At 40.8% G+C, this 24,635-nt stretch overlaps 2 protein-coding genes and 2 long non-coding RNA genes across 9 annotated transcripts in view; 2 read left to right on the top strand and 2 right to left on the bottom strand.

The window, feature by feature from the left end:
• LOC307225347 overlaps positions 1–6,263 on the bottom strand; it is an 85,566-nt gene extending 79,303 nt beyond the window's left edge. Inside the window, exons 1-2 of the long non-coding RNA XR_013842915.1 lie at positions 6,187–6,263; positions 4,048–4,235 (exon numbers count right to left, since the gene is read on the bottom strand). This is a non-coding gene — a long non-coding RNA (uncharacterized lncRNA). The remainder of the gene's footprint in view (positions 1–4,047; positions 4,236–6,186) is intronic.
• A 117-nt stretch (positions 6,264–6,380) lies between these two features.
• Positions 6,381–9,514, top strand: LOC307225432. Its single transcript, XR_013843005.1, has 3 exons — positions 6,381–6,499; positions 8,102–8,193; positions 9,382–9,514. It is a non-coding gene; the product is annotated as an uncharacterized lncRNA (long non-coding RNA).
• A 10,788-nt stretch (positions 9,515–20,302) lies between these two features.
• Positions 20,303–22,303, top strand: PMCH (pro-melanin concentrating hormone). Its single transcript, XM_079993160.1, has 3 exons — positions 20,303–20,817; positions 21,601–21,805; positions 22,063–22,303. The coding sequence occupies exons 1-3, from the start codon at positions 20,548–20,550 to the stop codon at positions 22,110–22,112; spliced, it is 525 nt and encodes a 174-aa protein (XP_079849286.1). The 5' UTR covers positions 20,303–20,547; the 3' UTR covers positions 22,113–22,303.
• PARPBP (PARP1 binding protein) overlaps positions 22,191–24,635 on the bottom strand; it is a 29,117-nt gene continuing 26,672 nt past the window's right edge. For 5 of the 6 annotated variants that reach the window (XM_079992659.1, XM_079992660.1, XM_079992662.1 and 2 more), the window contains one exon: positions 22,191–22,787. In XM_079992659.1, coding sequence (XP_079848785.1) covers positions 22,447–22,787 — 341 coding nt within the window. In that variant the 3' untranslated portion in view covers positions 22,191–22,446. The remainder of the gene's footprint in view (positions 22,788–24,635) is intronic. The other variant, XM_079992661.1, reaches the window with a different exon arrangement.

The following is a 24,635-nucleotide window of genomic DNA, read 5'->3' as shown; positions in this document are numbered from 1 at the left end:
TTTCCACTAGAACAAAGCTACCATTAGTCACAACCCAGTAATGATCAGTGCAATCATATGCTAAGGTTACCAGATTTTTTCAATGAATCCGGGGACACTTTTCAACCTCAGTAGGAATGATAGGATTTTGTCAGGGGACTGATTTGTAAATCCGGGGACTGTCTCCAAGAAACGGGGACGTCTGGTAAACCTTATCGTATGCACGCCTGCTCAGAAGTAGGCAGCATTGACTTCAATGGAACTTATTCCTGGGTATGCATAGATCACATAAAGAAATTAAAACCCATGCATAAGCAACCATAAAGCCATCCTTCCATAATTCAGACACCCATTGTGTGTCAAACTGAAGCTCCTGTACAATCACAAAGAGCAGTCCTCTGATAATGCATGGCAGCTGCTACCCCCACCCAACAAAACTAGATTATGGGGCCAGTTTTAGGGGTGAGAAGGTCCAGCACTTAAGGAGCCTTGATCACCCTCTGCAAAAGCTGCAGTCTTGTTTCCCCAGCACCTTGAGTCTTAGACATGCACTGGTGTCTAACTTGAATTCAGTTCAAAGAAATTCTCTCCTGACATTCTCATTTTGCAGGAAAGCTGAATTCCATGGGCAGAAGTTTCAAGCCAAGCTGTCCTCGAAATGACTTTGATGCTGATTTGTAGAGCGGGGGAAACAACCAGCTGTCATTCCACAGATGCAGAATGAGCCAGAAACAATTGGTACTGATTGTAATGATAGCGTTTGCAGTCTATGTGGAAGTCAAAAGCTTTTTGGACTAGGGAGCCTTTCTATTCGGAAGGAGGCCCAAGTGCTTTACTCTTCCTGTTGTTCCCTTCCAGCATGACAGTTACAGTGCTAATATCTTAGCATGGTGCCTGATCTTCTGACTATAATCATAAAGGCAGACGGCTATGGAAGAACAATAGACTTTCTGTATTGGGGTAGGTGACATCATGCCTCAATCTCCTGGCAGAAGAAGCAAGTGAGACGAGCAGCAAAATGATGCCATATGGAGTACTCCTGTTCAGGGTTTCAGTTACCCTGCCCCCACCCCCAGTTTTCTATTTTATCCCCACCCCACTGTCAGCATCAGCAGAGGTCACTGAGCATGCTCAATCTTCATTAGGCTATTGGAGAGGTCTCCCCTTAGGGTTTTTTCCCTTAAGATTTTGTATACTTCTGTAAATCTTGGGGTTCCTCTGAGCCTGGTGACACCTCTGTTAGGATATAGTTCCGTTCCACCTTAAAAGGGAAGGGCATGACTATTGTGTGTCACATGCCTGTTTACATTTCCAGCACAGTCTGCTGGGAACTTCTGTTTTGTATATTGCTTTTGTATTGCTGTTTTGCTGGAGACGAAGGGAAGCAGACATGTTTTCCTTTGTTCCTGAACTATGCTGGAAAAAATGCTGTACATATGCTTACACATGGCTCTGTTTGCCTCTTCCGTTGTGAGAAGATTTATTCACTTTGCTGATAGAGCATCCACAGTTCTCTTAATGTTTCGGAGGCTCATTTCGCTGACTGATGCTGTTCCAAAGGAGACCGGTGATCGCCCGGCTGCCAGCCAGTGGCTGGAGCCAGCTGGGGCACTGCCTGTTGCCCCTATCACCCCAGCAGCATTCCAACAACCTCTGTCATCTGTGTGGGCGGTGCCATTTTAGATACAAAGACTAGCATCCAGAATATTAGAACTGCTGTTGGTGTACACTAGTGGGATCTACAACAAGATGCTACAGAGCTGAGTGCTTCTGTTCCAGCCAGCCAGTCAGCCAGCCATGCCCTCCTACACAGTGCTCCATTTCGCCACCACTACCTGGCCCCAAGTCAGTCAACAATCCAGGGTCATCAAGCATGCTCAGGTCTCATTAGGCTCAGGGGGGCAAAAATTTACTTTTGCCAAACTTTGGTATTCCCAAAAGCCTACTGTTTAGCATCGGTGGCACTGTTTTAGCTTACAGCTTCTTACAGCCTGCATACTGGATATACAGAATAAACGTTAAACAGTAACTATTCAGTCTGTAAGAGGAGATTTCTATAAAATGTAGGATTATTTTTAGCAACCTTGCTTCCCGCCACCCCTCCATTTCTGTCATTTGGGTGGGGTTTATAAGACTTTGTCGCTGTAATAAGTATGCTTTTAGCAGTCTGGTCTGTAGCCCAAGTCAAACTGACCTGGATATAAGCTCTGGGGAGCTGTTCTCACACAGCTCTGAGACGATATATTATTTTCTGTGACCACAGCCAATTTGGACCACTTCCAGGTTAACTAGGGAGGTTTACACAGTTGTCGTCAGCATAATCATGGCATGGCCACAAGCACTGATGTTCTTAAGCATCCGGGACAAGCTTCCTCCCATGGCATTAGGAAATTATAATTAAGCAAAATGAAATTGGATTGGATTCTAGCATGCTTTGAAAGTTTATATCTCAATGCCAGGTGTTACTGGTTTCAGAGCCAGGCCTAGAGGATTACCTTGGGATATTCTTCCTCATTGCATCACCAGGGAAGCCTAGTACAGGAACCACAGTGATAAAATCTCAGTCCTATCCACAGTAGTGTGTGTGCTGTGTTCACAAACAAGCTGAGTCATGATCAGCTTGTTGACTCCCCTGCTCATTGGTCTCCTGAAAAATCACAATTCCTGTGCATGTCTCCTTGTAGGTCCTCAGGCTAGCTACTGCTCTGGACCATCCATCCAGGTGTTCCACCTTCACCTGATCAATACTCAGTTTATGGCAGGGGTAGGCAACCTAAGGCCCGTGAGCCAGATGCAGCCCAATCGCCTTCTCATTCAGGCCCACGGACGGTCCAGGAATCAGCATGTTTTTACATGAGTAGAATGTGTCCTTTTATTTAAAATGCATCTCTGGGTTATTTGTGGGGCATAGGAATTCATTCATATTTTTTTCCAAAATATAGTCTGGCCCACCACATGGTCTGAGGGGCCCACAGCAGAAAAAGGTTGCTGACCCCTGGTTTACAGGATGGGGGCAGCACACGACTCAGTCGCTGTACTTCATGACCACTCTCCAGACCAAGGAAAACTCCCAGGCAGGGCAGTTTTGCAGCCAAACTGGGCAGGAAATGTGTGCAAGGTTGCTATCTGTCCTGCCCTCTCCTCATACCTGGATATTTGTCCAAATTGCAACTGAGGAGGGGAAGATTAAACCTCTCCCAAGTGCTGTGGACTTGATAAAAATCATAGGTTGCTGGCACCTGCTATTATTATTATTATTATTATTATTATTATTATTATTAAAATATTAAGATGCTTCCTAATGACCCATTTAGCATCATATGTGATTGGGCCCTCAGCAGTCTAGGACTGATATATGGAGACAGAATAGGACTGTGCCTGCTGGTCTATATCAACAACATTGTGTGCCCCACCAGCCTCAGCCCCCAACATCTGCACATTGTGTGTGCAGTGAACCTCTGCAAAAGTGTGTCCATGCAAGAGGTCATGATTGTGTTCAAGGGAACAATATGTAGTTAATACAAACTACATTCATTCAGCAGTTTATTCCATTTCTTGAAATCTTCCTGTTAATTTTGGCATTTTATTTCAGCTTTCACGTGTCGTAAAAACCACTTCCAGAAAACTAATGGATTCTAGCATGTGTTTAGAACTCATTTCCATGTTATCTGATTCCAGAAAAAGAAAAAGAAAACCTTTGCAGCCACCGTAACCCAGAAACTCATAGGAGTAAAATGACGGTATTTGGGGCAGTATATTGGCATACACTTCTTTCCTGCAATTTCCATGGGGGAATTGTGGGGGAACAAAAACATCCATGTGCAGAAAGTGTGGGGGAGCAGCAATATTGTCCAATGACATTGTTGTGGTGTCGTACCATGCCCACTGCTGTGAATGAAATTTAGCTCAACATGCCACTATATTAGTCAAGAAGGCATAGTTCCATACAAAGGCGCCGTCTTGTGCTCAACATTGGGAGGGGGGTTGCAAGTGTGTGATGTCATGTGCACACTGCCCCCCCCCAACTTGGCCTGCCATCCCCCACCCAACCACCGTCCAACGCCATACCTGTTTTTGTTGTCGCTGCCACAAGGCTGAGGCCGCCCGAGCAGGGCCACCTGAGGTGCTTTGGTACATTCCTTTGCTACATTCCAGGGAGCACACCAGTGCAGCTTCCAGGGCCCCCTGCGCACAAATACTGAGGGGGCCAAAGATGCTCCAACCCCTGGAGTTGGTGTGCCTGCTTGGTGTGCCGTCTGAAAGGAACATTGGAAAATGAGACAGAAGCACTAGCATTATAATCAGGAAAACTAACACAATATTCTCCATGTCTGAATGCATTCTAACTGCGCCTAAATACAGTACAATATACCCAGTAAATCACTGGTGCCTAAAAAAATGGCTGTATGTCAAACACATATTTTTCACATTAATATATAAAGCAGGGGTGTGGAGGTTTATTATTTCCATTAAAAATAGCCCAGGGAGAGGGGGACAAACCCAGGGAAGGGAAGCAGGCAAGAAAACTGCTCAAAGCTAGGGACCCCTTTTCTGCATAAGTTTGAGACCTCATTGCTTTTACCTCTTTTAAAAATAAATAGGGGAAAACATGTATTCAGCATGCACATGGTTTTCCCTCCATGTCTGGTTTGCATTGCTGAAGAAGACAGTAAACAGCTTTCTCCTTGCCCCATGCGTCCTGCTGCTTGTAAGGTTGGACTTCTGCCTTCTCTTGCATTCGGATACATAGATTGATAGATATTCTTTATGATTTTCTGCTTTTACACACTCCCTGACCCATTCCCTCTCACTCTCTCTGGACATAATGAAAACAGCAGAGCTTCAATAATGGTTTCAGATTGTGATTTGTTTGTTTTTAATTCCTCGAGAGAAAAGAGCCAGACAGCAATCCCCGATGTACACTAAGTTTTCAAAATTTCCTTCCTCTCTAATTTGCTCATTTTTCTTTTTGTCCTCAACTTCTTTCATTCCTTAAACTTCCTTCAGCTCACACTTTGGTAAACCTCCATTGCTTTTCCACTCAGTTTCTCTGTCAGCATTTCTATCCCTTCTACTCTAGGCATATTTTCCCTTCCTGCACAATTCTTTCCCCTCATCACCTGGGCCAGCATTAGGGATCTGCATAGTCAGGCCCTTCCTGAAGGTCTGGGGGCCCAGAAGGGCCGACTGCCAACCGCTCTGACCTTGCCACCAGGATCCCCACCCACTTGCTATCAGTTCTACAGTGCAGAATCTCCTCTCACCCCATGTGTGTGCTACTTGTTGGCATTTATTATGGGAGCCAAGTCATAAGAAGACTCCCTTCAGATATAGGCACCCACCACATTAGATTCCCCAAATTGCAGTGACCAACATCAGACGTTGCCTCTTGGGGAATTTAACATGGTGGCCAACCACTGTAGCACATAGCTGAGGACTGGCTCAGTTCCCATAATAAGTGTCGCCGCCACCAGGTAATATTATTATGGGCTGTCCTGTGAATCCACTGGATTAAATAGTGGAAGAACGTTGCCTCAGGAGAGTGAGGAAAATTCTCAGGGATGATTCACACCCTGGCCGGCAATTTCTTGATCTCCTGCCCTCAGGCAGAAAATATAGAAGCATGATTAGTCGCACCAACAGGGTAAAGAACAGCTTCTATCCGTGGGCTGTTAGGCTGCTGAATGAAAAGATAACACCAGGGCAACTGACTTTCAGGTTTGGTGGGTGTGCATCAGTAAAAGAGGGGAATTAAAGACAAAGAGAGCTGAGTGGGGGGTGCTCGTGTAATCTCACTGTATACAAGTTGTACAAGTGACAAAGTATTTCAAATTTCAAAATTTCAAATATGTTTGCAGGGAGAAGAGGGCTGAGGTAACCGACTTAACAGCAGCAGACTCTGATGTGGAAGCAGCAGCAGCAGATGGGTGTGCGGGCAGGGTCATATCTATGCCATATGTTTAAAGCACATGGCTTCCCTCAAATAATCTTTGGAACTACAGTTTGTTAAGGGTGCTGAGGGGACGCAGGGGTACACATTTTGTGAATCTTTGTACTTTTGTCCATTTATTTTCCCCAATTTGAACTACAAAATTGTGATTTTCTTGAGTCAAAATGAGAGCACCCCTAAATATGTTTTTTAGGGGGGAAAAGCACTGTATGTAACAATGGCAGCCATAAACCTTAGGAAGCATGCTTTTTCCTCACCAATGAGCAATCTTGGTCAGAAGCTACCTGTTGGAGCGGGGGGCTTGTCAATCCCAGCACATCTCAGAGGAAGGTTTGTCTGAAAGGATGGCAGTTGGGGGGAGGGGAATATTTGAATGCACCAATGAAAACAGGGTCTCTCACCTCACTGCCCTGCCCAGGTAGTACCTCCAACATTTCAAAAGTGAGCAGCCATCTTCTTGTTATTATCGTTCTTCCTCACCTGCTGTATTTTTCTGCTTTGAATCTGGCTGCAATTTCGGTCAATGACAGCCTAATTTGACAGCTATTTGAGCAGCTATTTTTTCTGCAGGTGAAGATGATACAGATGTTTTTTCTCATGAATACACATTGAAAATGATGAATTGAAGCCTGTGCAGTATACAAAAGCATCCGATGAAGAGGGGCCGAAACTTGTTCAGCTGTTTATACTGGACCAAGCTGACTTCTAAGATTAAATGGATTTGGGGCTTTTAGAGTTGCAAATTACTGTTTCAAATACCAAGGTGTATTTGGGTTGTTCCTCCCCTCCCCAATCCACTGCCCCTGTTGATTGGAAGGTCAATATAAGAAAAAAATTGTACTTTTACTAGCAAAATTTTAATAAGATATCCCCAACGTCTACCCTAAACAGGGTCACCATGAGGGCACTTAAAAACAACAACCCATAAACCACAAGTTAAAGTATATAGTCTGTGTCTCTTCCTTTGGGTTTGCAAACAGTATTTTAAGCTAATCAGAGATATAAAGCTGCAACATTAAACTAGCTTTAAAAATATTGTTCTTACAATTATTCAGTCAAGGGTTTGGTTGTGTTTTTATCATGGTTACTGTACTGACACTCTACATTGTCTTTGTGTGAATAAGCAGTATATAAATTTTGTTAAATAAATAAAATAGTAATAAAAACCTATTAAACAATTTAAAATAGTCATTTAAAAGTACCAATAAGAGCAAACATTAAAACAGGTTACATAAAAGCTTTAAAATATAAACTAAAATCAGTAATTTAAAAACAGTTATAAATAATAATAATAATAATATCACATGCTAAAACCGCATACTAAAATTATGTTACAGTAAATAGCTTTAAGACTTTCTCTTTTAGTACAAAGTAATATATAAGTTTAATAAGTCAAATACAAAATAAAAAGAATGGTTTGGTCTGGAGAATGTAGGATAGACACACACTTTTCTCTTCTTACAAGATTAGAACCTGGGGAGATTCAGGGCGGAAAAAGAGGACTTCTTCATGCAGCGCTTAATTGAACTACAGAATTTGCTTCCATATGATCTGGTGATGGGCATCAACTGAGACAACTTTAAAAGAGGATTAAAATCATGGTGGGTAGGTTGGTAGAGCAGGAGACTCTTAATCTCAGGGTCATGAGTTTGAGCCCCACACTGGGCAAAAGATTCCTTGCATTGCGGGGGGCTGGACTAGATGACCCTTGTGGTTCCTTCCAACTCTACAATTCTAGGATTCTGCAAATGGCTACTAGTCATAATGGCTACACCACCGCCAGGAAAATACAACATGCATCTGAGTATTACTTGCTGCTGGGCAAAGCAAGCAGGAAAGGACTATTGCACTCACGTCTTGCTTATAGGCAAGGCATCTGGCTGCCCATTGCAGAAGAATGGATTCTGGACTAAACAACCCTTTGGTCTGGTTCAGCAGGATGCATAATTTCTTAACTATGGCTAGAAGACTGGGGGCAGTTTACATCTAAACTAAGGAAAACCTAAATTTCATCATTGTGTCAATAAAAATGAAAATGTTTCTGAAATAATTTTTAATGCAATCATGCAAAAGTTTGAAATTTAGGTTTAAAAAGATTATTTTAAAGTTTGCCGTAACATTTCTGTTCTCTGATTATTACATTGGATCTCTTCACCACAACACTAACTCCAGACAGGAAACATTTTGGCTCCTTGTCATTTGGATGCTTGTCTGAGGATGTTTATGGAACTTCTGGAAACCACTTCAGTCCTGGACAGACTATGGTAATGATGCACTGAAATATTGTTTTCAAAGCTGATATAGCTCTTCAAAAAGTCATTAGCAGTTTGCACTTATAATGCGTCTTGTATATTGTAGATTACATTCACAAAAACAGTACATTATGGTCTCTTTTTGAGGCCTCTCGGGGGAGATGGTTTGAAATTGTCATTTTTATTGTGAATTCATTGCTGCTAGGCAACTGCTGACAGAGAACTCAGCTATACAGTGGTACCTCGGGTTAAGTACTTAATTCGTTCCAGAGGTCCGTTCTTAACCTGAACCTGTTCTTAACCTGAACTTTAGCTAATGGGGCCTCCCGCTGCTGCCGCGCCGCCAAAGCATGCGTTTCTGTTCTCATCCTGAAGCAAAGTTCTTAACATGAAGCACTATTTCTGGGTTAGTGGAGTCTGTAACCTGAAGCGTATGTAACCTGAAGCGTATGTAACCCGAGGTACCACTGTAGTTATCATTTGTATTCACAAAACATGAAGATGATTGGAGCCATTTTACCATCATGTTCCCACCAACAGTTCGGGCCCCATCTGTACTGTACATGTAAAAACAGTATTACTTTGTGGCTTCCTCAAAGCATGCTGGGAAGTGTAGTTTGTTAAAGAGAGTTGTTAGGAGGCCCTTGTTCCCCTCACAGAGCTGTAATTCCCACAGCTCCCTGGGAAGTAGAACAAAACCCCACCCTACAGATGACATCACATCCATCAGGATGATGTCAGCTGATTTGACAGGTGGGCATGTTTTCAAAAAGTGGACTTAAGGGTCAAATTGTAACCCCAATCCGACCCAGACTGGTCTGTGGGTTAAACCCTTTTAAGCATGTTCAGGCTGACTTTTGGGGAGGGGAGTGGATAATCAGGGGACATGAAATGGAAAGGCTGGAAACCTGAACAGAAGCACTCCACATGAAAATATGTTGTAGCCGAACCTACTTTGTTGATCCCATGTGCAGTTGTTGTGCAAGAAAGGTCTCTTGGCTGCCTTCAGTCTTTTTTATTTTTCATAGCCTGCCCTAATACTTTGTTATTTGTTCATAAAATGTCTGTACCACTTAAATAAAATTGTGTAAGATGGACCAGGGCAGCGTACAAAACACAAAAGGGGGAAAAGGAAGAGCTTGGTTTAACACGTATGCTTTTAAGAGGCATTTAAAGGTCTTTACCATCTCTGCCTCACAGATTACGGTACCTGGGGAAGGGAATTCCAGATGGTGAATGCTATTGCCTGGAAGGTCCACTTCTCCCTTGTCACCAAAAGATAATCCACACTGGATGTGACCAGCAGGATCTATATGGAATATCTTCAAGATTAACCTGGTATTTATTTATAGTAGGGTCCCAACAAAACTCAAACATGGCTACTAGGCAGCCAGTGCAGCTGTTATATTTTTCTCTCTGGGCCACCCATCATAGCACCTGATCTCAATCACCTCTCTGCTTTATACACAATGTCTCAGCCAGACAGAAGCAACAGTTTCTTCAGCCACCCCCACCTCATCACTGTGTGAAGAGCAACAAAGTACCAGTAAAGAGGCCTCGACCTCCGTCTTTGTTCACCTGGTAGAAAGTCACTGAGTGAAGCTACCATCTCTTATAGAATCAAAACATGATACAAGTCAATATTACAGGCTTTTGAACCCTGGATCAGTAGCAAATATGGCCCTGAGTTGTGAAAATAGCAGAAATCATCTGGCATGCGTTAGCCTTTAACTTTGTTTTGTCTGTCTAAAAATGGCCAGGAAAATACAGTGCAAAATAAAATGGACTGAGGTCTTTTACATCTAGCTTGATTGTTGGCAAGCTGGAGCATGCGCAAAGGAGGGCGATCAAGATGGCCCAGGTCTGGAAACCACGCCTTATGAGAGAGCTGGGTATGTTTAGACAGGGAAAGAGGAGACTGAGAGGAGTTATGAAAGCCATCTTCAAAAGGCTGTCACATGGAGCAAGCTTGTTTTCTCTTGCTCCAGAGGTGATGGACCTGAACCAATGTCTTCAAGTTACAAGAAAGGAGATTCCTACTAGGCATTAGAAGAACTTTCTGATGGTTGAGAGCTGTTCAACAGTGGAACAGATTCCCTTGGAAGGCAATTTAGGCTTTTAAGCAGAGGTTGGATGGTCATCTGTCATGGATGCTTTAGTTGAGATTCTTGCGTTGGAGGGGGTTGGACTAGCAGGATCCTTTCCAACCTTTGAAAACAGAGTGTATCTTACTGAATCCAAGTGCCTCAAAATTGCAACAACACTATTTGAACTCAGTAGTATCACTGGCATGCACGAAACTGCTGAAAAATGCTGGAAGGCGCAACAGTCTTAGGAACTAGTTACCATCCAAAGATCTGCATAGTCACCTCTGCGAGGCAGGCCAGTCACACTGTCTTGAGTGTGATGATACAGGTAGAAGGTGATTAAGACATGGAAGAAACAATTCTCTATTGGTAAATCAAAATCTAACCCTTATGGTACTAGCTAATTGTATACGTAGCACCTCAAAACTGTCCTGGATTTTATGATGTTAAAGACAACTCTGTCTTCAGTGCACATAATCTCTCTCAGTATTGTTGCAATGTGGGTTTTTCAAATAAATTGTGTTTGAAAGCTGGACTATTCACCTACTCCCAGCTGCCCTTTGCTGTTTTCAATGGACAACACAGTTTCAAATCATCTGCAAAAAATCAACTGTAGTCTTAGAGTTTTTGGTACAAAAATGAAATATTCCTGCCAGGTCTTTTTCTGGCTGATGCACAAGTCTTGACAAGCAGCCAGATTAACATTACCAGACTACCTCTCTTTAACCCCCAACCTAATTACTATACTTCTAGAGGGAAAAGAATATTTTACGGAAATATCTTATAAAATTCATCCTCTTCCTTTAATCAGAAGAGGGAAGAAATAAGACTGTGGATGAGATAATGAACCTTATTAAGGTGAACATTAAACATCATGGACTTTTAACTTGCTTTTGATAAGCCAAATAAACAAACTTTTGCTTTCATGGCATATCCAGGTGCTACTTAGAAGTTTCTTTTTGTAAGTATCAGAAATGTAATGGCTGCCAAACAATCTAAAAAACCTCAAGGGGTAGGGAATAGATTTTGCAAGTTGCCAGAAAAGTAAGGAGAATAACATTTTCCTGTTAGCTTTTTTAAAACTTTCATCCAGTTATGGGGTTCTAGAAACTTACCCCTAGAGCACTTTTCATTGTGCAATTTACACATACCTAGACCTACAGGGTAGTCTTTACAGGACACTGTCACAAACTGTCACCCATACAACATTCCCTAAATTTCAGCCAGTTACCACCTACCAGTTTCTGGAAACAAAACAAAACAAAAAAACACCTCTAGCATAAAATGACCCAGAAATGCAATGAATTTTGCCATTTGGGTGTTTATTAACCCAGCCAATGTTTACGGAATGGGATAGTAAAGCAGCCCCTAATTTTCAATAAACCAGTGGCCAGGGAAAGGTCAAGAGTGTATCAGTAGGTTGGTACAAACCATATAATGTTGTTTGGGGGGCTGCTGTCTAACCAAGGACTGTTTTCTTGTGAGTTTCTTAATGAAATTAGAAATACATCCCCCAAAAAGTTTGTTAGCTTTCAGTAGAAACAGATTTTTATTGACAGTTTACAATACTTTCATAATATTTTTACTTTAAAAAATAGTTTTGGTTGTTTGTAATTAAAAATAAAAACCATAGCTTATTAAAGATTCAGAAATTGTGTTGTTTACTCAGTATGCATCTGGCTTAGGGGAACAATAACTACACAGACAGATTTTACCTTCTCTGAATAAGTGTTTCCTGGCTCTGAGTGTTCAGTTACTGTCAAGCACACTTAATTTGATGTCACAGAAACAAATATTACATGGGGTATACATTCTAAGTTGTGGGCCTCCTTGGCCTGTCCCCGTGTGGGGAGCTGGGGCAGCTCCGCTCTCACTCACCTGCCTGCCTGCGGGGTCCCGGCCTAGGGGCCGGCACTGGGGCGTGGCGACGCCAACCACACCAACCCATCACCTGGTCGAGGGAAATGAGGGATGAGGGTGGCGCTGTGGTCTAAACCACTGAGCCTCTTAGGCTTGCCAATCAGAAGGTCAGCAGTTCGAATCCCCGCGACAAGGTGAGCTCCCATTGCTTGGTCCCAGCTCCCGCCAACCTAGCAGTTCGAAAGCATGCCAAAAAAAGTGCAAGTAGATAAATAGGTACCACTCTGGCGGGAAGGTAAATGGCGTTTCCATGCACTGCTCTGATTTCAGTGTTCCATTGCACCAGAAGCAGCTTAGTGATGCTGGTCACATGACCCAGAAAAACTGTCTGCAGACAAATGCCGGTACCCTTGGCCTGTAAAGCGAGATGAGCGGTGCAACCCCAGAGTCGTCTGCAACTGGACTTAATTGTCAGGAGTCCTTTACCGTTACCTTTTTATACATTCTAACACACACACCCAAATACACTGAAAATCTCATTGGGGTATGAAATGCACCCCCAAAATTATTACTGTGATTCCCACCAACCCACCCCCCACCCCCAAGATTGAATGAAGGCTAAGGGAATGGTCTGATTTTGAACTAGACTCTGCCCTTGGATCGGCCAAAAGTTACTGAGCTCCACCCCATGGATGCACCAAACATGGACCCACAAATACAGCAGGGCTGGCTTGCTAAATTTTTAGGTAAATGAAGTAATGCATAACTAAGGGGATGGGGCTGTATGACCATTAAGTTCAGAGTTTAAAGTCACCTCAATGTATGCAAACACTATGCAGAGGATTTCTGCAGATATTCTAACATATATAGGTTGGAAAACCATTTTTTTCTATAGAAATGAAAGTGTTTAAAAGGGGGAGGTAGGCTGACATTTAGATACCTTGCTGCAGAAATCAGCCGTCTTAAACTGTAAATAATCCTCAAGATCTCATTTATAGCATTGCTTTGACACCTTCCTTGTCATCATCAGTTGTCTCTCACTTTCAAAACTATCAGGTCAAACATACAAACAAGCAAAACATAGTCACAGCAAAAAAATATAGCCCTTTCAGTTATGTGAGAGGCTCCTGACCTAATTAAAGTTAAATCATTTAGGCCTTTTTAATCAACCTAATGAACCATAGTTCTAGAGTGGAAAAATAAGTATAGTGTACTGCAAACCTGGTTTATTGAGGGCTCTTCCACAGTTCCAGTTGTCCTGTGATCTCTAGGCATGAGTCTGAGAGGTTTTTCTTTCGTCCCGCTGCTTTGTCTGGGATAACCTGCTGTTTACCACTGAATCGAAACAAACATCAGTCAGGTTTTCTGCAGATTGATGTTTGTTCTGATTCAGTGATACATAGCAGGTTTTCCCAGAGAAGGCAGCAGGACAAAAAACCCCAAAAACTTCAGACCCGTGCCTAGAAACCACAGGACACACAGGAATATTGCAGTCTAAGTTATATTAGCTTCCATATTCAGAGGCAGAATGTCACAGAAAGGGAAGGTTATTGCCCTCATACCTTGGTTTCATCTAGCTAGGCACTGTGGGAAGCAGGATCCTGGATGTTTAATATGAATCAGCAGGGTTCTTAATATGAGTAGCAACACACACACACACACACACACACGAAAATGTAACTACCATGTTTTGGGTAGGCTTAACTAGGAGTTTTGGGGGCAGGGATTTGGTTGTTAGGATTTTAATGCAAACCTAACAAGCACTTTCTAGGGACACAGGTGGCGCTGTGGGTTAAACCACAGAGCCTAGGACTTGCCGATCAGAAGGTCGGCGGTTCGAATCCCCGTGACGGGGTGAGCTCCCGTTGCTCAGTCCCTGCTCCTGCCAACCTAGCAGTTTGAAAGCACATCAAAGTGCAAGTAGATAAATAGGTACCGCTCCGGCGGGAAGGTAAACAGCGTTTCTGTGCGCTGCTCTGGTTCGCCAGAAGCAGCTTGGTCATGCTGGCCACATGACCCGGAAGCTGTCTGCGGACAAACGCCGGCTCCCTCGGCCAATAAAGCAAGATGAGCGCCGCAACCCCAGAGTCGGTCATGACTGGACCTATTAGTCAGGGGTCCCTTTACCTTTAACAAGCACTTTCCAAAACAGTGTGCAAACCAAAACTTAGCTATCCTTCAAAATGTTCACTTCTCTGAATTTTGTGGATCACATAGAATTCACGCAATGTTCATGTTAGACTGTACATCTGTAGACCTATTCATTAGCTATGTAATGCGTATATATAATTCTTGATTTCTTGAAAGATGAAGTTTGTGTGCTTTCATTATAAACCATTCACTCAAGTGCCTAGACAAGTCTGTTATGAAATACTGGCAATTATTAAAAGTACTTTTGGCTCAAAGTAGTAAAAGTCTGGGGAGATGGAGAGAAACAATAAAGTACCCAGTCTAAGCTTTAAGTAATTACTGTCAATATTAAACCAAAAATATTTCTTCTAATCTAAGCAGCCAAAGGGGAAACACTTCCAGAAAGCATTAGGAAAAATATAGGTAGAAAACCTGCTTAAAAGTTTTAAAATCACAACTCACCTCTGTATCCTGCAGGGTAGATACAAAACTCTGTATCCTGCATATAGATTTTCTTCTGATGGTAGCAATTAGAATAGATGATAGATGATGATAGATAGATAGATGCTATAGTTTGTGTATATATCTATAGTTTATATAACATATAGATATAGATACATATATACACACACCCCAGCTATAATCAGTTTAGAAAGTGCAGGCAGGGTTTTGAAGACGGTCTTTGAATGGCAAGAGAGATCGTGACAGTAATTTATGGATCGTAAAAGAAAACTCCACCCATTTGGGTTAGCTGTGTGTGTGTGTGTATTTAGTTCATAATTTTAAAGATCACTGCTCACCTTGAATAAACCTCAAACCTTATTTGAAAAATAATACATTCTAATTGCAGTTGGTATATTCAAATATGCCACTGGAGGCAACCATTTTTACAGTGACATAATTCTGTGTCATTAACAATCTGGAAACTATCTTCAGACGGACTACATGAATAGGTTTCTAGCGTGACTTAATATGACTCATTGCCTTAGCAGGCTAGCATTTCTTTAATTTGTTTTGTTGTTGAATTCTAATATTTAATTTCATCATTCTGTCTGACATTCAAAGTCAAAACATTTGAAATCTGACAAATCTGTTACATTCTGCCAAACACAGTTATTCTGCAAATATTATATTCAGGTATTACTGCTAACAAGAGATGCTCCATGCGGAATAAAAATATATTCAAGATATTTGTCATACTTGAGAACAGGCCTCCAGTTTTGGATAAAGGTCCATATTGTTGTGTATTGAGTCAAAGGATTTTATATCTGTATTATTATTGTCTGTAATTGCATTAGGGTAAAGTAACTGCCTTTTGGTTCCAGAGGGTACAGCTACTATTGGTTCATTTAAGCTGCTGTATTTGGATCCTCTGTCTTATTGGTTGCCTCCAAAAGGCAGGACTGTGATTGCCTGATATTGTTCCCTCCAAAATGTATCCCTTCTAGCTAGTTCCCTGTCCCTATAAATGTAGCTCTCCCCTCCTCAGGTTTTAGTCTTGTTGCTTTAATAAAGAAGTGTTACTAGAGAACTGTCTCCAGCATATTATGTCAAGAGAGCTGAAATCACAAACCCGTCACAACACATATTATAGATTCATAAATGTTTTCATTTAATCCCATAAAGTTTTTATATATGTACGAATAGAATTTTATATAAATGTGGGATGTAATCCTCTGGAGCAGTCAAGTACATCATTTCCTGTGTGCCTAGAGTGAACATGCATGGGGAATGTTGGTCCAGCCAGTTGAACTTCCTGTTACACCTGGCTGGAGCATCCTTCCTTTTGCATGTGACTAGTAGGTGGGTGTGACCTTTCCAGACCTAGTAAAAGGCCAAGTCACATAGCTGCCACCCCCTCCTCTCTTTTTTTTCCCTGCCTGCTTTCTGATTCAACTGGACTGCACTGCTGACTGTCAGCCAGCAGTCCCTAGGTTATCTCACATATGGGGTAAACCTGTTTGTACATATTTGTAACTTTAAGCCTAAAGCCTGCCTTCAGGAATCACGCTGTGCTCTGCTGTTCATAAAACTTCTTTTTGCTACTCATGAATAAGACTATTGTGTCTTTATTGTCTTAGGAGGGATCAAAGGGGTCTTACCGGAAATAATAGAACATATCTCAATCTGAGCAAGCCAGACTGAATTGCTTATTATCTTAAGAGATTCACACAAGTCTGCAACCAGCTTCCTGCTGTGTAAAAGGGGGGATGCACTCTGCTATATAACGAAACTTACTAGTGCAAGTTAGGAAGCATAATGTTAATCAATATATCCTCTCCCGTTACCCACAACATTCCCACAATCAAAAAGATTCTTGATGCATAATAGCTTTGAAAAGGGTTCAGGAAAGTTGGTACAAAAATACAACATCCAGGCTGCTGGTAGGAACTTGTTTGCTCATATAACAATATTATACAAACTTCATTAGTTTGCAAATTGTTTCCAGGCCCACTTCAAAGTGCTGGCTATCACCACTGTATTCCTAAATAGGATGGGATGTAGATAGCTAAATGCCAGCCTCGTCTTACTGTATATGCATTTACCTATATAAATGCTTTAGCCCTCAGGGGAAGACTTGCCCTCTTTTCAACTGCTATCTGAGATGAGGTTGGTTGTGCAAAGAACAGGTCCTTCTTAGTGGTGGTATCACCCAAGCTTTGGACTTTTCTGCTCCAGAAGACTTGCCAGATTCCCCTTCTTTCTGCTTTCAGCCAGCATATACCGGTAAATACAATACAATACTATATAAATACAAGATTTATTAGGGCTTTCTACAATATATTAATATCTCTTTGCTAATTTATTGCTTCTGCTACAGTTTGAGCGATCTTTTTATGCTGTATTGAAATTGTTTCTATAATATTTGTTAACAGCCTTGATGTTCTGTCAACAAAAAAATGAGGGAACCCTTTTTTTAAAAAAAGAAATATTTTAACCCACTCTTCATTGTGGAGCAAACCTAGTAGTTTCTCAATTAAAACAAAAAAATCTCAACACACACACACATGTATATTTAAGCAAAACAAAAATACCGCAAAAATTGCAAGTGGTGAAATCTTTCAAAGATAAACATATTTGGTACTGTATTATGCAATCTGAAAACTATGATAAGGAGCAAACAGTAGCTTTCCCACTCAACATCTCTAACCACATATCCAGACAAGCATCCAAACACAAGAAAAATGGCAGAAAATCTTACCACTTGGTAAAGTCCCTATTGTTTCCCACACTTTCAAATATGTCACAAGGGAAAATGAATGCATATTTGCATGAGTATAGGAAACCAAGTCATCATGTGGTAGAAAAATGAAGCACATGGTAAGCAGGACATCAGATTTCAGCTTGTTTCAATCACTTTTACATTAAGGAAGTCTGCTAAGCAAAACCAGCTCCCATTTTGAAATTAGCCCAGACAAAATGCCCTCCAGGTGGGCACTCTCCTTCTCTGGGGACCTTACCTGCTGATGGCAGTGCTGCAGTCTGTGCCATGCTGCCACCCACCATTTAATTTTTTTGTAATGCTCTCAGTGCAGCATTGCTCTGGGGTAGAGAGTCTCCGCCCATTTTGGTGACTGTGGCAGATCCAGGTTCAAAGACTCAGTTCTGTAGATATCATCATTAGAAACATGTTTACTGGCTGGTGCTGATTTTTTTTAACCTTATTTGTTTTATATATCACCTTCTTCCCAGTGTAGAACCCAAGGTGATTCACAACATACCTTGAAAACAGATACAGCTTTTTAAAAGTACCAGTTAGTTATAAATATGAAAAACAATGAAACAAGTTACCATATTAAAAAACAATACTGACTTAAAACAACTTAAAACCTTTAAGAATGCAATAAGAGAAGAAAATATCCACCATTAAGAAACCCTGCCACAAAAGCCAGTTGGTGGCCAAAGGCCTCTAGTAATTTTGGTGACTGAGCGCTGCTTTTTTATTTGCAAAAATATCCAAGTTCACAAGTAAATAATAGTTTTGAGCCCATCACACATACACACACACAGCAATTATTACCTATTTGACCTTGTGGGAATATATATTAGAAATCTGAATACAATGAAATCTGTCTTTCCAACTTTACAGTATTAGAACAATATTTCATCCTCTCCCCCTTCTTACCACATACCTTTCACTGTGCTTGGCAGCACAGCCATTTACGAACAGCCCTGCATCTGCAAATACTATTAGTTTAGAAATTTTTTCCTGCACTATGTTGTTATAAAACTCATTTTTGGCCCCATTTCTTGGTATTTTTTTCATGTTACAGGACATTTTCCCCCATTTTCTTTTCCCTGCATAATGACAGTTTTAAATTCAGCTATTTTGGCCATATATATAAGTAGTTTTCCTGAGGCCAAATAAAATGTCAGCCTAAAGCAGGTCTTGAACTACAATCATGAGCTTCTGTAGTTAATTATACTGTTAAGTGGAGCTGCTGAGGCAGATGGTGATGTGCTAACTGAAAGCCCTGTTGTTTCATTGAACTAAGCTGCTAACCTCACCCACAGCTCTGGTGGTTAGGAAGTGGCCACTTGGCTTGTGATTGTTGTTTAGTCATTTAGTTGTGTCCGACTCTTCGTGACCCCCTGGACCAGAGCACACCAGGCACTTCTGTCTTCCACTGCTTCCTACAGTTTGGTCAAACTCATGCTGATAGCTTCAATAACACTATCCAACCATCTCATCCTCTGTCGTCCCCTTCTCCTTGTGCCCTCCATCTTTCCCAACATCAGGGTCTTTTCCAGGGAGTCCTCTCTTCTCACGAGGTGGCCAAAGTATTGGAGCCTCAGCTTCAGGATCTGTCCTTCCGGTGAGCACTCAGGGCTGATTTCCTTAAGAATGGATAGGTTTGATCTTCTTGCAGTCCATGGGACTCCCAAAAGTCTCCTCCAGCACCATAATTCAAAAGCATCAATTCTTCGGTGATCAGCCTTCTTTATGGTCCAGCTTTCACTTCCATACATCACTACTGGCTTGTGATAAAAAGCATCAAAACTAAACCTGTCCAAACAGGACTGGGGAGACCCAGGTATAAAACCCAGCTTGGCCATGTAGCTCACTGGGTAACCTTGGCCAGTCTGTCTTTCAACCTCTTTGTCACAGGGCTGTGGCAAGGATAAAAATGGCAAATGGAATCATGTACGCAAACTTGATTAAGCTCCTTGAAGGAAAGGTGGGGTATTAACATAAGTAACATAAAAAATCCATTATAGCTGCTGCCTTCTGCCTGTTTCCATTTTCTTAATCTACTCCTGCTGGCTTCTAGTGTGCTCATCTTCCTCCACCACCTCTTCAGCCCTTTCAATCAAGTCCTAGTCAGAGAATCGTAGAATTGTAGAGTTAGTCCAAGCCCCTGCAACACAGCAAGCATAGCTAAAGAATCCCTGAAAGATGGCCGTCCAACCTCTGTTGAAAAACTTCCAATGAAGAAGAGTCTACCACCTTCCGAAGTAGTCTACTTGACTGTTGAACCAGTGTTACCATCAGTCTTTGGGCCTAGCTGTCCCTTTGCCTTGCCCTATTATGTGATTAAACTGATAGTCAGGCTCATAAATGGCAGTCACTTGGTATTCCCCAATGGTGTTGCTGTAGATCCTTTTGGTTGGACGGGTCCTACAATACACAAACCGTGGCCATAATGAAGGCATGTGTGATCAGAATTCTCTTTAGGCACTCATAGGCAAAGTACCCATTACCTCGCATAAGTGGAGGGGGGTGAGGGCATTTGTAGGAGAGAATCAGTACCTAGTGGTGAGGTGAAGTTCTAGGCCTGATAAAATAAAGCATTCTCAAAAAATTCAAATGTGCAATTGCTGATCTTCTAACAAAAATATCTAATGACCATATCCATGTTTAGCTGTCTTTTCATAAACAAAAATGTTCATTACTTTAGACTTCCCTTGTTGAGATTCCCCTCTCTCCATTCTCAAGGAAAAGTACTCTCCCCCCGCAACACACACATTTCTTCCACATATGTGCAAATTAGTTCTTTTAAAAAATGGTTTCTATTTGGAAAAAGGAAGAAGTGATGTTTGATATATGATAATCTGAAGTATTTCAAGATTATATTACTAAATAAATTCATCACCTATGGTGTAAAATAAAAGAAATGTAATAGTATACAAAAGGTCACCCTCTTAACTAGTGGCCATCTGAAGAACACATAAGCCACTGAAGTGGTTGCTATTCACTCGGTAGGCTATATAAAGACAGTTTTGACTGTGACCAACACTATTTTCAAAGTAGTCTCTTTCAAATAATATTTGAACTTGATTCTCTTCCATGCAAACATTAAAGCACCAGAGAATGTGTATCTCATCCTATGCATTAATACTAATTTTTTCTCTCTTTTCTCAAGGTTTCTTTCTTTCTGTCTCAAAGTCTATGCGAAAAGCAGAAGATGATATGCTGCTCAGTACATTCACGCTTGGAAAAGTAATACAGAATGGAGGCAAAGCTGAAAAGGCACGGCCCGCATCTTCTCTTGAGCATTATAAAATGGAGGACAACAGTTTTCTGGATGAAGAGGAAGATGCAGCCCCCAAGTTCTCTGTGAGTTTCATCTCTTGAGCTAATATGGTTTTTTAATACATTATTATAAATTATATGAAACAATATAATCATTCACCTTACAAACTCTTAAGAATTCCTGAATAGTTAAAAACTGATAAATATAATCAATCCTTAATCAGTTACAACTCTATTAGTTTAATCCAATTTTATTAACTAGATTGCTTTGAATAGATTTTTTTTTTAAATCAAAATAATTCACTGGAAGTATTCTTCTGGGCTTTTCTCTGCTTGTAACCCAGTCCTGTATTTAACTTTGCCAATTTAATCATTTCCCATCAATTTCTCAATTCTGTATTGCTGAGGCTTCTTCCTTTATTCAGTTCTGAGCAATGAGAACTTTAGCATCACCAACAAAGAATAAGTTATCTGACTTCAATTACTATTACAGAACCTAGTAAAATTACAATACAATCTGCTTAAATCTTTACTTGAGTTGTAACCTCAATTTTCCTTAATATTAACTTGCAAAATTTCTGTATCACTGAGCAGTCCCAACATATCTGCTTTATGCTATTTAAAACTCCAGCATCCAGCTTTCTTCTCCACCTCATTCTCTTTATTCATTTATTTTTTAAAAAATATAAACTGCTCACCCACTTGAAAAAAATGGCATCCTCCAAAGAGACTTTCTTTAAGGAGCTGCAATCCACTTCATGTTCTGGAAATGGCTCATCAGATCAACTGAGATCACTATACTTTGCATTCTGGCCATTAATATGTTTTTTTCCTTTAACATCTAAATTACCTTTTTATTAAATACAGAATATAAATCCTAAACACCATGCCATAAGTCATGGCCAACCCATGAACCTAGATATTAAGCAACTTCCTTATTTTGCACTGGAGGGACCTATGACTTTTCCATCTGATGCTGAAGTTCAGAACATTCAATCTGTACAACAAAGGAGAGAGACTGAAGATGATGAGAACTCAGCTAAATTACCTATTGGAAGAAGAGATTTTGACAGTAAGTATAACTTTCAGGTTATTTCAAGCAAGTAAAACAGCTGGATTATTGCAGCATTTTAAGGTATCAACTACTGAGACAAACACTTGGACTGGAGTCATTTCCTTTAAAAAAATTAAATAAATTGATTTTAAGATTATTAGTTTAGTGAAGGTATGTAAGATGAAGATGTTCTTAAACCCAATTTAAATAAATGTTATGTGTGTTAACTATTTATCTACACAAAAATATCAATATTTATTGGATGTTTTATGCAGTGCTCAGATGCATGCTGGGAAGAGTCTACCGACCTTGTTGGCAAGTCTAACAACTGCTGAAGTACATAATTTGGAAGAGACAAAACCATGTTCTTGACAATTCAGTAAAGAAGTAGTTGTGGTTTAAGTATTGTTTTGTGTTTGTATTGATCCTATATATTTGTACATCAAAATACCACATGATTACAGTATACAAATGTAAAAGATTACAGTGCATTATTAAAACTGGGAATTCCGCAAAGCTTGTTGATCCATTTGTCCAAATACTGCATACATATCAATATTTATAATCACAAGGAAGATGTTACTGTAGCGTATGCATTTTTTCTTTCAAACCTCAAAACGAGTCAACAATTGTTTGCATAAGAATCACAGCAAGAGCATTTATAATCTAAAGAAATGAGTTAGCTTTGCTTGACCAACAATCAGTTTATTTTTGGCTATAATCTTGTTGCATTTTCCAGCCCTCTTTATTTTGCTGTCCAAACTATTCTGGCATTTCACTGCAGTTTTTGGTCTCTTACTGTGTATGTGTTGAAGTGATTCGTTTTCATTACTGCATATGACATTTTCACTAGTCCTGTCCACCTGCTTCCTCTTTGAGCTCTTGTTTCTTGGCTGGCAACTTAGTTTTCCTATTTCTTTACTTTTACTTCCATTCTGATGAACATTTCCAGAACTAGTTCCAAGTGCAGCACTTTCAAGTTGTGAATGTAGGCATTCTGCTGGTTAAGAGAACACAACATTTTTATAAGGAAAAAAAAGCAAGATAATATTATTTGAGTAATTTTTTTCCTGATGTGCTAGTCACTTAAATCCACATCATTATTTTTACACAGATTACTTTCTTATAAAAATAATTAGCCCAACACAAATTAGCAGAGTTAGTGCACTACAAGCCAAACATGATATATAATTGTAGCAATGATTTAGAAAAAAAATTCAGCAATTGCTATAGGAAATGGACACACAAAGGGCAGAAAGTTCATCTTTAAAAAGTAAAACATATACAGCAAAATGCAACTATTTGTTGATGTAAAAGAATTAAATCAACAGTTTAAACACCTTTGTCTTCATCTATTTACCATGGCAATACACAGGTGGTAATAATAATAATAATAATAATAATAATAATAATAATAATAATAATAAAATTTATTTATATCCCGCCCTCCCCAGCCGAAGCCAGGCTCAGGGCGGCTAACAATAATCAAATAGTCAAACAATAATCAAACAAAAAGTATGTGAAGTTTAAATAACTTTTCAAGAATATTTAGAGTATCACTTTTGACAGAGGTCAATTCACACAAGGTACTTTTACACATCAGAAATCCGTGTACTGAGTTATGCACCTGGGTGGACAAAGATAAAAGGTGCATCTGGTGACCGCAGATATAGTAGCAGCAATTTATAAGATCACATTGCACTTATTCTAGCTGTTGCAGCAACAGGATTTGCTGCAAACTGTATCCATGACTGCATTATACGGCCCTTGTGATATTCTAGTTACTTGCTTGTAGAAGCAAGCATAGAAGAAATACAGCCCTAAGGCAACAAAAAACAACACTCAAAAGCAATGCTGTTTTCAACACCAGTGCTTTGAAGGCCTGAATGTTCATGGCCAACATTTATATAAAGGGGTTTTGTATTAAATAATTGCAGGAGAAAGCAAGCAGTGGTGTCTCCTGTGGATCTGCACTGAGATCAGTACTATTCAACTAATTCATAAATGATCGTATTAGGAATGATCAGTGAAGTGGCCAAGTTTGTGAAAGACACCAAATTATCAAGAACAGTGAAACTCCAAGTGAACTGGTGAAGAAATTGAAAATGGGTAAATGGGTAATAAAATGGCAAATGATACTTGAATTATGTGTTCACTTTTACACATAAAGTTATGCACCTTGGGGCAATACATCCTATCTTCACATATACACTTCACATATGCATATATACTGCTGGGGTCTGAACTGATAATGTTGAACCAGAAAAGAGATTGTGGGGTCATTGTGGAAAACTTTATGAGAACTCAGGTTGCGTGGTGCAAAACAAAAAGGCAAATTCCATGCCATATTGGACCTGTCCAATAGTCTATTCCCACATCAACTCTGTAAAGTAGGTGAGATTGAGAATGAGGTATACAGGAAGCACATGATTAAAAGAACAAAACGTACATAATAAAACAAGTCTAACAATAAGTTCCATGCTGGCTAAATAGAATCTGGATACTAGTTATCTGCAACCAGAACCAAGGGCGTAGCTAGCTGCTCCGGTACCCCGAGCAGTGGGGGCAGGGCGAGCCGCCGATGGGGATGGGGCAATCCATGCACGGGGGTGCCGCGGTGATGACCCGCGAAGGGGGCGGCGCAGCAAGCTGCCCACAGAATCCACTTGGCGGACGCAAGCTCTACACTGCCATTTCAGGCAGCGCAGGGCCCCGAGCCACCGCATCACTCCCAGGAGAGACGCGTGGCTCGGGTGCACTGCGGGCCATTTTGTCACCCCCCTCAAGGATGATACCCAGGGCGGACCGCACCCCCCCTTCCTACGCCCCTGACCAGAACTAGCTGCTG

The sequence above is a fragment of the Podarcis cretensis genome (genome assembly GCF_951804945.1).
Source record: "Podarcis cretensis genome assembly, chromosome: 10".
Taxonomy (NCBI): Eukaryota; Metazoa; Chordata; class Lepidosauria; order Squamata; family Lacertidae; genus Podarcis; species Podarcis cretensis.
The sequence above is the reverse complement of the archived record's forward strand: the minus strand, read 5'-3'. Positions and strand labels throughout refer to the sequence as shown.

Coding starts and splice junctions, on each gene's coding strand:
- PMCH (XM_079993160.1), top strand. CDS start 20,548: ATGCAAACATTAAAGCACCAGAGAATGTGTATCTCATCCTATGCATTA. Junction 20,818..21,600: donor ATGCAGCCCCCAAGTTCTCT/GTGAGTTTCATC, acceptor TATTAAATACAG/AATATAAATCCTAAACACCA. Junction 21,806..22,062: donor TGGAAGAAGAGATTTTGACA/GTAAGTATAACT, acceptor TGTTTTATGCAG/TGCTCAGATGCATGCTGGGA.